The 12331-nt window shown below is 45.8% G+C and overlaps 1 protein-coding gene across 1 annotated transcript in view; it reads left to right on the forward strand.

Moving 5' to 3' along the window:
• The window catches only part of dlg5a (discs, large homolog 5a (Drosophila)), a 68071-nt gene that overhangs the window by 43300 nt on the left and 12440 nt on the right, over positions 1–12331 (forward strand). The window contains exons 16-27 of the mRNA XM_052474843.1: positions 164–256; positions 715–1067; positions 1103–1796; positions 3608–3728; positions 5326–5479; positions 5989–6125; positions 6291–6380; positions 7058–7226; positions 10809–10971; positions 11316–11449; positions 11776–11940; positions 12075–12261. Coding sequence (XP_052330803.1) covers positions 164–256; positions 715–1067; positions 1103–1796; positions 3608–3728; positions 5326–5479; positions 5989–6125; positions 6291–6380; positions 7058–7226; positions 10809–10971; positions 11316–11449; positions 11776–11940; positions 12075–12261 — 2460 coding nt within the window. The remainder of the gene's footprint in view (positions 1–163; positions 257–714; positions 1068–1102; positions 1797–3607; positions 3729–5325; positions 5480–5988; positions 6126–6290; positions 6381–7057; positions 7227–10808; positions 10972–11315; positions 11450–11775; positions 11941–12074; positions 12262–12331) is intronic.

A 12331-nucleotide genomic window follows, 5' to 3' on the forward strand; every position in this document is an offset into this window, starting at 1 on the left:
GTTCTTCAGGTGCAGGGGATCTCTATTTGGGGTTAGGGTAGTTGACTTCTCAATCTCTCTTGAAAGCAATACCACCTAGCAAAACTGTATGTGTGTTTTAGAAGGATGTGTGGGAAGTGAGTAGTGTGTGTCCACTTTTTTATGTGGCTTCTGTTTCCCCCAGATCAACGGCATCGCTCTGGACAACAAGTCGGTGACGGAGTGTGAGACACTGCTGAGGAACTGTAGGGACTCTCTCAGCCTATCTCTCATGAAGGTGAATCTAAACTAGCTCCTCTACGAAGCTCCTTGAATGCACACTAGCCTCAAATTAGACCGAAGACAAGTTCTCCTCCAGTCAATGTGGTGCCACATAACAGCCTTATTTTAAACATAGGGCTTTGACTTGAAGGTGAATCTAAACTTCACCGCCCGCTGGCCTCAAATCAGCCTTAATTTAGACTCAAGTTCTCCTGAAGTCCATGTAGTGCCATACACTGCAACACCCTTATTTGATGCTATAGCGGGCACTCTTTATTTAGGACAGCAAATGACTTTCTCAAGAACAAACATGTTAGATATTACTGCACTGCAGTGACTAGATTCCTGGATAGTGTGAACTTTATTTTTGGCGGAAAGTTTAGAGTTTAGGAAAAAAGGAAATGTGTTTTTACTCATCTAGTGCTATTCCTAACACCCCCTTTATCTCTGTCCTTTATCCTTTTATGTTCCCAGTTCTTCCCTCACAGTTCGTCGGGCCAGAACATCTTCGACAGCCTGCGCGAGTCATCGTCCAACAGCCGTCTCTCCGAGGTCCACTCCAGGAACAGTCGTAACCTCAAACACAACAGCTCCACACAGACAGATATCTTCTGCCCCGACACAGGTGGGGGAGGTGGTAGTGTCAATGTCCAAGGAGAGAGGAGGAAAAGCAGGGGTGTGGAGGCCGAGGAGGGGATGGGCCCGTACGGGGACGTCAGGAAGCCCTTCTCCACGGGGTCTCTTCATGCCACCAGCCTCCGGCCGTCCTCTGACCTTGGTCTGGGTCCCCCAAGCCGCTACGGCCCCAGCGCCTTCCAGGAGTGCTGCTCTGGGTCCCCCTACGCCAAGCCCCTCCACCCCCCATGACCTATGACCCCTCTAACCCCCCCGACTGCATCACCGTGGAGACTACCCTGGAGAAGAAACACAGCGGCGGTACCTGGCCGAAGATGATCGTCGGCGGGATGTCTGTCGCCGTGGATACGACAACAGCGACGACTCCGACCCAGCTGTCCATCTTCAAGTCACCCAAACAGAGGAAGTCCATCTTCGACACGGACGCCTTCAAACCACGGCCTGAGATGGCTCCCCCATCTTCCAAGATAGAGTACCTGTTGCCCAGTCAGCTGGTGGCCCACTCCCCGCAGCCCTCCAAGACGGAGTCTCTCTCCTCCTCCTCTACGGCCACACCCACCCCTCCTCCGCCGCCTACCCGCAGCGATTCGTTCAAATTCAAACACAAACAGCAGAGCAATTCCGCCTCCGACTGCACGCTCACCTCCGACGGGAACGGCGGCAAGGGGGATGTTGTTTCCATGGTTACCGGGGAGGGCCACGGGGAACACGAGATGGAACGAGAAAGGGAGAGGGAAAGAGACAGAAACGGGAATCACTACTTCCTGGACGGGAAAGTGCTGACATCGAGGAAGTCATGTGATGAGGACATCGGACGCACCAGGGGGGAGGAGCCTGATGTGAAGAGGCCCCGCCCTAAATCAGCACCAGCTCTCCGACGCAGGATGACCCCCCAGTCCATCACTCTGCCCTCCTTCCAGGTCTGTTTGATGTTAATGTAGAGTGCTTTTCACTAAGGCTGATTACAATAGTTTGAAGTGGCTTCCTCGCTTCTCCTCTCCATATGCATTTACATTAAAGAACTGAACAGGTGAAGTCATCCTCTAATATGTTGTGTTCACATACAGTGGGGCAAAAGAGTATTTCGTCAGCCACCAATTGTGCAAGTTCTCCCACTTAAAAAGATGAGAGGCCTGTAATTTTCATCATGGGTACACTTCAACTATGACAGACAAAATTAGATATTTTTTTCTCCATAAAATCACATTGTAGGATTTTTTTTATGTATTTATTTGCAAATTATGGTGGAAAATAAGTATTTGGTCACCTACAAACAAGCAAGATTTCTGGCTCTCACAGACCTGTAACTTCTTCGTAAAGAGGCTCCTCTGTCCTCCACTCGTTACCTGTATTAATGGCACCTGTTTGAACTTGTTATCAGTATAAAAGACACCTGTCCACAACCTCAAACAGTCACACTCCAAACTCCACTATGGCCAAGACCAAAGAGCTGTCAAAGGACGCCAGAAACAAAATTGTAGACCTGCACCAGGCTGGGAAGACTGAATTTGCAATAGGTAAGCAGCTTGGTTTGAAGAAATCAACTGTGGGAGCAATTATTAGGAAATGGAAGACATACAAGACCACTGATAATCTCCCTCGATCTGGGGCTCCACGCAAGATCTCACCCCGTGAGGTCAAAATGATCACAAGAACGGTGAGCAAAAATCCCAGAACCACACGGGGGAACCTAGTATATGACCTGCAGAGAGCTGGGACCAAAGTAACAAAGCCTACCATCAGCAAGGGCATTGAAGATGAAACGGCTGGGTCTTTCAGCATGACAATGATCCCAAACACACCGCCTGGGCAACGAAGGAGTGGCTTCGTAAGAAGCATTTCAAGGTCCTGGAGTGGCCTAGCCAGTCTCCAGATCTCAACCCCATAGAAAATCTTTGGAGGGAGTTGAAAGTCTGTGTTGCCCAGCAACAGCCCCAAAACATCACTGCTCTAGAGGAGATCTGCATGGAGGAATGGGCCAAAATACCAGCAACAGTGTGTGAAAACCTTGTGAAGACTTACAGAAAACAGTTTGACCTCTGTCATTGCCAACAAAGGGTATATATCAAAGTATTGAGAAACTTTTGTTATTGACCAAATACTTATTTTCCACCATAATTTGCAAATTAATTAATTAAAAAGATTGATTTTCTAACTTCATAGTTGAAGTGTACCTATGATGAAAATTACAGGCCTCATATTTTTAAGTAGGATAACTTGCACAATTGGTGGCTGACTAAATACTTTTTTGCCCCACTGTACCTAGCCTATGATCAAGGAGAGGAGACAAGATGTGCATTCCACTTAAGACTACTGAGATGAACCTTATGTCTCAAAACACTTCATTTAAAAAGAGAAACACCAGCACTGCATGGCCTCGCACCCAGCCAGTACTCCAGGGTGATACACGGCAGCCTTTTTGTGGCAGTATTTACAACCCTTTCTGTGTGTGCCTCGCCACCAGGCTGCCTCAATGGTGATTGATGCCTCTGTACAGAGCTCCAGGCGATATGCAGCCCAGGGCTCAAAGTGCTGAGTCCGGGGGCTGTGGTCTCATCCCAGCACTCTTAAACTGCTCCTTCAGTTTACTTCCCATCATTCTCTTCTTTCTGTTTCTGGTCATTGGACTGTGACTGGGGTCCCACTCTGAAATGGGTCCTTCTCCTTATTCTCCTACTCTTTCTGTTCCTCATCATTAAACCCAATGATTTCTGTATCTGTCAACCATCAGAGCTACTCCAATGACGATCACTCCCCAGAGCCCAGAGAGATGCTTCGCTCCTCTCCCAACCGCTCTCACAGACACAGTGTGGGCTTCGTCTCCACCGTCTACAACAGTACCCTGCCTGCAAGTGAGTCTCTCTCTCTCACACACACACACTTTCCTAAATAAATAAATTTAGCCTCTTTTCCTCTTCAATTTTGATCTTCTCATCGCTGCAACTCCCTAATGGGTTCAGGGGCCGAAGGTCGAGTCGTGTCCTCAGAAACATGACCAGCCCAACCGCGCTTCTTAACCTCTCTAGGGTATGTGGGACGCTAGCGTCCCACCTGGCCAACATCCAGTGAGATTGCAGCGCGCCAAATTCAAATACAAAAATACTCATAAAAATTCAGATAAGATATGACTATTTTACATGGGTTTAAAGATTAACTCCTTGTGAATCCAACCACTGTTCAGATTTCAAAAATGCTTTACGTCGAAAGCACACCTTACGATTATTTGAACATAGCCCAGCAGACAAATCATTACAAACAGTAACCAGCCAAATAGAAGTTACACAAGTCAGAAATATAGATAAAATGAATCACTTACCTTTGTCTTCTGAGTGCCACCATATGAAGATCGTCATTCATTTATTCAATAAATGTTCCTTTTGTTCGATAAAGTCTCTCTTTATATCCAAAAACCTCAGTTTTGTTCGCCTTTCCTTCAGTAATCCACAGGCTCAATCGCAGTCACAACAGGCAGACAAAAAATCCAAATTGTATCTGTAAAGTTCATAGAAACATGTCAAACGATGTTTATATTCAAATGTAACCCTCAGGTTGTTTTTTAGCTTAAATAATCGATAATATTTCAACCGGACAATAACGTTGTCAATATAAAAGGTAAACAAGAAAGGCACTCTCTCGGTCGCGTGCATGAAAAAGCTCTGTTACACTGCAGGGTCCACTCATTCAGCCTGCTGTTACTCCCTCATTTTTCAGAATACAAGCCTGAAACAATTTCTAAAGACTGACGTCTAGTGGAAGGCATAGGAACTGCAATTTAAGCCCTAAGTCAATGGACACTAATGGCATTGAATAGAAAACTACAACATAAATCCATTACGGAAGTAGGATTTTTTTTCTCAGGTTTTCGCCTGCCAAATCAGTTCTGTTTTACTCATAGACACTATTTTAACAGTTTTGGAAACTTTAGTGTTTTCTATCCATATCTACTATTATATTATATGCATATCCTATCTTCTGGGCCTGCTTTTCATCCAAAATTCCAAATGCTGCCCCCTACCTTAGCGAAGTTAACACCCGCCCGCTTAACCCAGAAACCAGCCGCACCAGTGTGTCGGAGGAAACTCCTTTCACCTGATGATCAAGGTCAGCCTGCATCCGCCCGGCCCGCCTCAAGGATTCGCTGAAAGCGCAATGAGCCAAGTAGTCCCCCGGCCAAACCCTCCCCTAACCCGGATGATGCTGAGACAATTCTATGGGACTCCCGATCACGGCCGGTTGTGACACTGCCCGGGATCGAACTCTTGTCTGTAGTGACGCCTATAACACTGCGATGCAGTGCCTTAGACCGCTGCACCACTCAGGAGGACCCATAACACATTTCTATCTGGAGCCTCTCTAGCCAGTGTGTGTTCCTCCTATTTAACCGGTGTGGTGGTGGTGGTGGTGGTTGTTGTTGTTCTCTAATCAGTGAGTGTGTGTATGTTCTATCAGACTCGGCCCATCGTGGCCTGGCCCCGTGTCCAGCGGTGACCGCAGTGATGAGGAACCCAGTCTACACAGTCCGCAGCCACAGAGTCCACACCAACAACTGTCCCTCTGTCTCCTCCCAGATCTGCCAACACCAGCACAACAACCAACACCCCAGGTAATTACCCCAGACAGAATAACTACCCCGACAGAATAACTACCCCGAAAAGTGGAGCCCAGTCATTCCTCAAGGGGGCAAATTATCATTTAGTCTAAATTATTGGCTTGAAAATATGACATTGCTTAAGTAGGCAAATATTTAGTAGGAAACAACTTGGTCATCATTATGATGAAGGCAATTTTTCTTTATGGCAATGTTGCCTTTAGTTAGGTAAGTTGGTTAAAAATACCTTGCAATGGTAACGTTAGCTAGCTGAAATCCGGTGCTCTCCCCTCTTAGCTAGCTAGCTAATGTTATACTACATCTAAAGTCAATCTGACAACATTACAATGATGACAAGTTTCTCCAACTAAATAGTTGCCTCCTTTGGAGATGTCGTGCTGTTTGAGAATGCATTGAGTAGCAGATTCAGTTGTGCACCAGTCCCTCAGATGACTTTCATAAAAAGGCGTTAGTGGCGCTATGTTCAACCCATGAATTATGTAGGAAGAGAGTGTGTGTGTCAGTCCGCAGCACCAGGGACGTCTGAGCCTGGACCTGAGCCAAAAGCGTCCAGCAGCAGACTACTCCGAGTCCTCGTCACGCAGCAGCCGCACCTCCCATGGTACCAACTCACTACCCTCCAGTGCTCGCCTGGGCCTTGGTCAGTCACCCATGCATGCACGCCACATACACGCGCTCGTATTATACATGCTTGCGCACACACAAAAAATACTTATTATACCCACTCCACACACAAAATAATTGTATTACACACACACACACACACACACACACACACTGATGGACTTTTCCTCTATTGCATCAGATTCTTCCAGTAACGTCCAGTACCGGAACGAGAGGATTAAGATCCCTTCCACTCCCCGCTACCCTCGATCTATGCTGGGCTCTGACAGAGGTACATGCATGGATGGATGCATAATTGAACAAACAAATTAGTTAACAAAATTATTGATGGGTGGATAGACAAATTAACAAATGAGTGGATTGATGAATGAACACTTATTAAGATGCCTATTCCCTGAATACTGTACCTCTCAACCAATATTACCTGACTCTGGTCCCAAGGGGACTTTAGAATGCTCATTTTCCACTCAACTAAAGAGTATTATTCCAAATCAAACAGCTGACTACATTTGTTTTTTTCTCTGAGATGTGATACCCCTGTTAGCAGGTAATTTAAAGGTGCTGTTCTGTAATCTACTGCTGAAAAAGTTGGACACAGGGAAACACTAATCTACTGTTGAAAAAACACTAAACACAGGGAAACACTTTAACCATATAGATTTTGTGTCTTGGGCCATTAAAGCTGGGGGTTAATATGCTTTTGTCAGGATATTTACAACCTGGTTACCTGTCTGAGAAATGACACTGTAACTATGGACCAATTCTTTTCCTTTCTCACTCTCGCTTTCGCTCTACTACCATGTTTTAACTGTTGTGAGTATTTTAATTGTTTTTACTATGGTTGTAAGAATGACCAACACATTTTCCCTTGGGAATCAATAAAGTACGATCTCATCTTAATATCTCATTTAAAGTCTCTTACCCTCTCTCCCCGCCACCCCTCTCCAGGCTCCCTGTCACATTCAGAGTGCAGCAGTCCCAGCCTCATCACTCCCCCCCAATCACCTCTGAACCTGGAGACATCCTCCTTCGCCAGCAGCCAATCACAGAGCTCCATATCCACCCTGCCCAGAATCTCCGTCAGCCCTGTGCCAATTGGAGAGCGGAGGAAAGACCGGTAGGATGGGAAAGATGACAAACGTGAGATAGGGCTGGACAGTCTAAAACATGGTGTGGAATGGAGTGTCCCCAGCAGTTTTATTTATTTGCTCTTTTCCACTACTAGCAATCCTCATTCAAATCAAATCAAATGTATTTATATAGCCCTTTGTACATCAGCTGATATCTCAAAGTGCTGTACAGAAACCCAGCCTAAAACCCCAAACAGCAAGCAATGCAGGTGTAGAAGCACGGTGGCTAGGAAAAACTCCCTAGAAAGGCCAAAACCTAGGAAGAAACCTAGAGAGGAATCAGGCTATGTGGGGTGGCCAGTCCTCTTCTGGCTGTGCCGGGTGGAGATTATAACAGAACATGGCCAAGATGTTCAAATGTTCATAAATGACCAGCATGGTTGAATAATAACAAGGCAGAACAGTTGAAACTGGAGCAGCAGCACAGTCAGGTGGACCGGGGACAGCAAGGAGTCATCATGTCAGGTAGTCCTGGGGCACGGTCCTAGGGCTCAGGTCCTCCGAGAGAGAGAAAGAAAGAGAGAATTAGAGAGATCATATGTGGGGTGGCCCGTCCTCTTCTGGCTGTGCCGGGTGGAGATTATAACAGAACATGGCCATTCAATTGGTCAAATAATCACCAAGCCCTTTGTTAGCTGGCTGTATCACAACTGGCCGTGATTGGGAGTCCCATAGGGCGACAGAATTGGCACAGCGTCTTCTGGGTTTGGCCCGGGGTAGACAGTCATTGTAAATAAGAATTTGTTCTTAACTGACTTGCCTCGTTAAATAAAGGTTCAATTAAAGCTAACTCAGGTGGACTAGTACTAGAATATATTAATTAACACTGGTCTAAAGGAGTACAGGTAGGAAGTGTGTGATGCGTAGATTATATATTAGCTATAATGCTCTTGGTATATGCAGCATAAAGGTCAGTTGAGTGTTGCTGTCGTTTCTCCTTGTAGCCTGGTCCCAGATCTGTTTGTGCTTTAGCCAAATCCTCTGACCATGCCAGTGGAATGATCAAATTGAATTTGTCACATGCGCCGAATACAACTGGTGTAGACTTTACCATCAAATGCATGCTTACGAGCCCTTCCCAACTATGCAGAGTTTAAAAATAAAATAGTAAAATAAAATACACAATAATGGAGCTATATACAGGGAGTACCAGATCAATGTGGAGCTATATACGGGGAGCACCAGATCAATGTGGAGCTATATACAGGGAGTACCAGATCAATGTGGAGCTATATACAGGGAGTACCAGATCAATGTGGAGCTATATACAGGGAGTACCAGATCAATGTGGAGCTATATACAGGGAGTACCAGTACCATATCAATGTGGAGCTATATACAGGGAGTACCAGATCAATGTGGAGCTATATACAGGGAGTACCAGTACCATATCAATGTGGAGCTATATACAGGGAGTACCAGATCAATGTGGAGCTATATACAGGGAGCACCAGATCAATGTGGAGCTATATACAGGGAGTACCAGATCAATGTGGAGCTATATACAGGGAGTACCAGATCAATGTGGAGCTATATACAGGGAGTACCAGATCAATGTGGAGCTATATACAGGGAGTACCAGATCAATGTGGAGCTATATACAGGGAGTACCAGATCAATGTGGAGCTATATACAGGGAGTACCAGATCAATGTGGAGCTATATACAGGGAGTACCAGATCAATGTGGAGCTATATACAGGGAGTACCAGATCAATGTGGAGCTATATACAGGGAGTACCAGATCAATGTGGAGCTATATACAGGGAGTACCAGATCAATGTGGAGCTATATACAGGAGCACCAGATCAATGTGGAGCTATATACAGGGAGTACCAGATAAATGTGGAGCTATATACAGGGAGTACCAGATCAATGTGGAGCTATATACAGGGAGTACCAGATCAATGTGGAGCTATATACAGGGAGTACCAGATCAATGTGGAGCTATATACAGGGAGTACCAGATCAATGTGGAGCTATATACAGGGAGTACCAGATCAATGTGGAGCTATATACAGGGAGTACCAGATCAATGTGGAGCTATATACAGGAGTACCAGATCAATGTGGAGCTATATACAGGGAGTACCAGATCAATGTGGAGCTATATACAGGGAGTACCAGATCAATGTGGAGCTATATACAGGGAGTACCAGATCAATGTGGAGCTATATACAGGGAGTACCAGATCAATGTGGAGCTATATACAGGGAGTACCAGATCAATGTGGAGCTATATACAGGGAGTACCAGATCAATGTGGAGCTATATACAGGGAGCACCAGTACCAGATCAATGTGGAGCTATATACAGGGAGTACCAGTACCATATCAATGTGCAGAGGTACCAGATATTTGAAGTAGATATGTACATGAAGGCAGGATAAAGTGACTAGTCATCAGGATAGATGATAAGAATTAAATAAAGAAAAGAGTAGTAGCAGTAGCACATGGGTGTAAAAGTGTGTGTGATGTGTACGTATGCATGTTTGTGTGTTAGAAGGGTTCGCTAAACACATGCAGAAGGAACCAGGCTATTTTCCTTTTGTTATATTTAGTTGTTTCTTCTTCTCACACCAGACCTGTTTGGCCTCTGCATTTCCGTCTGTTTTCTTTTACTGTCTGTCCTTCCTGTCCACTTCGTGTCTGTTTTTTCTCTCGTCCATCTCCTCTCTCGTTTCTTCTCTTCCATCTGCCGTGTGTGTAAATGTCTCCAGGTCTCTGCACCGTAACAGGTCTTTTCTGAGGATCCCTCTGGCTGCTAGGCCGAGGTTCTCCTCTCTCAGGAGCCTCAGGTTTGTTGACTGACTGACTGATGGTCTTACTGTTAACATGCTTGAGTGTTGGATAAAAATACTGAAATTTAGATGTAGACACAGGCCCACTTCAGAAACAACTCCTTGCCCCCCCGTCTTGTGATTAGGAGCCAGGAGTTGTTTCCAGGCAGAGCCCATAGAGACTTGGAATGTGTAGAGCATGTGTTGTGTGGTATTTCTCACCGCTGAACAGCAGCTAGGCCTACATCCCACTTCTCTGTTGAACAGGTCAGTGCACGCCAGGTTTACATTAGCCTGCATTTCATGGAAAAGATCCAGAAAACATCTCAACTATTCCTCTCGAACCGGAGAAGATAGATAGACGTGTGCTGCGTCTCAATTGTCACTGACAGTTTTGAGTTTGTATGGTTGGAATTGTTGAAATGATGTGGCCAGTTTCATGTGTGAAGTCCTCACTGAGGCTGCATGATACTGAATGTCCGTGCCCTTTTGCAGATGGGATGGCATTCTGAGTGTGTTTGGTCCCAATGCTAGTCACCAGGCTGAATGTGAAGATAACTCTGTCCACCTCACAACCTCTGGATCTTTTACTTGTCTTCTCCTTGTAGCACACAGTCTCTGTTATTTCTATCTGTTGGTGTTTCATGTGATATGTAATATGTCTGTCTTGTTAAAATCAATATGAGAGTTTCATAGCACCCTAATCCCTATGTAGTGCACAACTTTTGGCAATACCCTCATAGGGGAGATGAGATGCAGCCCTGAAGTTTCTCATCCCTCCCTCCCTCCCGTCAGGCCGTACCTGGAGGAACCTCGTAATGTGATCGTTCACAAAGGGGCGGAGCCTCTAGGCATCTCTATCGTCAGCGGCGAGAACGGCGGCATCTTCGTCTCCAAGGTAACCGGAGGCAGCATCGCCCATCAGGCCGGGCTGGAGTACGGCGACCAACTCCTCGAGGTAACTTTCCTGTTTCATTGCTCCTTCCTGCCAGGGTTAAGGGTCATATCCGTTTCAGCTCAGGAGGAAATTATAAATGTGACGATGTTGACTGCAGCCAGCGCAGTCGCTTGCACATCTAGACTACACATACTCCAGTTCCCCCTCATGGAATAAAACGTTACATTTAGCATTTGTCGTTTAGCAGTTGTTCTTATCCAGAGTGACCTAGTCAGCCGTTCATGCCTGAGAATGACAATTGAGAAGCCTGAGAATGACAATTGAGAAGTGCTATTTATTTTCAGTGAGGTTTATTTCAATAACATCTTACCTTTCTCTCCTCCGTTTCATCTCCCCTCCTCCAGTATAATGGTATTAACTTGCGTAATGCCACAGAGCAGCAAGCCAGGCTGATAATTGGTCAGCAGTGTGACACCATCACCATCATGGCTCAGTACAACCCCCACATGTACCAGCTGGGAAACCACTCACGCTCCAGGTCATACACACACACACACACACACACACACACACACACAGCTGGAAAACCATTCAAAATCCATCCATTAACAACAACAAAAAATATTCCCAGAGGTTAGTTTTTTAAATGAAAGGTAATCAAAGACAAAATGTTATTCATAGTTCAAAAGTGGTGTAAAGTTGACCTCCAACCATGCCATTTATTATGTAAATCCCAAAGTAATCATCTGGAGAAGTATACAGGCATCATTTGGCACCTCTATCCAATTTAAATAGATGGCACCAATCTCTCCCATTCATTTGACTGAGGTATTAAGGTTTTTTTCTCTCTCTTTGCGTGTGTAGTTCTCGTCTGGAGCCGGTGAGCAGCCAGTCAACTCCCCATGGCAGTGGAGCCACCACCCCTGACAACCACTCTACTATAGACACTCTGAGTGAACAAGACGAAGGAACACTCACCCCCTCCTCCAAACAGACCACCCCTACAACTAGTCCTCATAGTTTCATCAGGTAACAAACACACCTCTGACTGCTCCAGCCTCTCTAACCTAATGTGTGTTTGTACTGCAAGGGTTGGATACAGCAGCAGACACATTTCTGTTTCGTAAGGATTAGTAAAGTTTTCTTCTTCCCTCCCCATCCAGGATGTTGTCAGAGGGTAGTCGTAAGGTGTGTGAACCACGGGTGGTGACGGTGCGCAGAGCCCAGGGGGCAGAACTGGGGCTGGGGCTATGTGGAGGGAACCTCTGCGGGGTCTATGTAGAGAGTCTGGAAGAGGACAGCCCTGCTAGGGGAACAGAGGGACTTCAGCCTGGGGACCTCATACTGGAGGTAGGTTTTTACATAAACCAGCATGTGTGCAGATTTGATTTGAGACACTAGGGATGGTGTTTTGAAAAAA

This window comes from Oncorhynchus keta, chromosome 2 (genome assembly GCF_023373465.1).
Source record: "Oncorhynchus keta strain PuntledgeMale-10-30-2019 chromosome 2, Oket_V2, whole genome shotgun sequence".
Taxonomy (NCBI): Eukaryota; Metazoa; Chordata; class Actinopteri; order Salmoniformes; family Salmonidae; genus Oncorhynchus; species Oncorhynchus keta.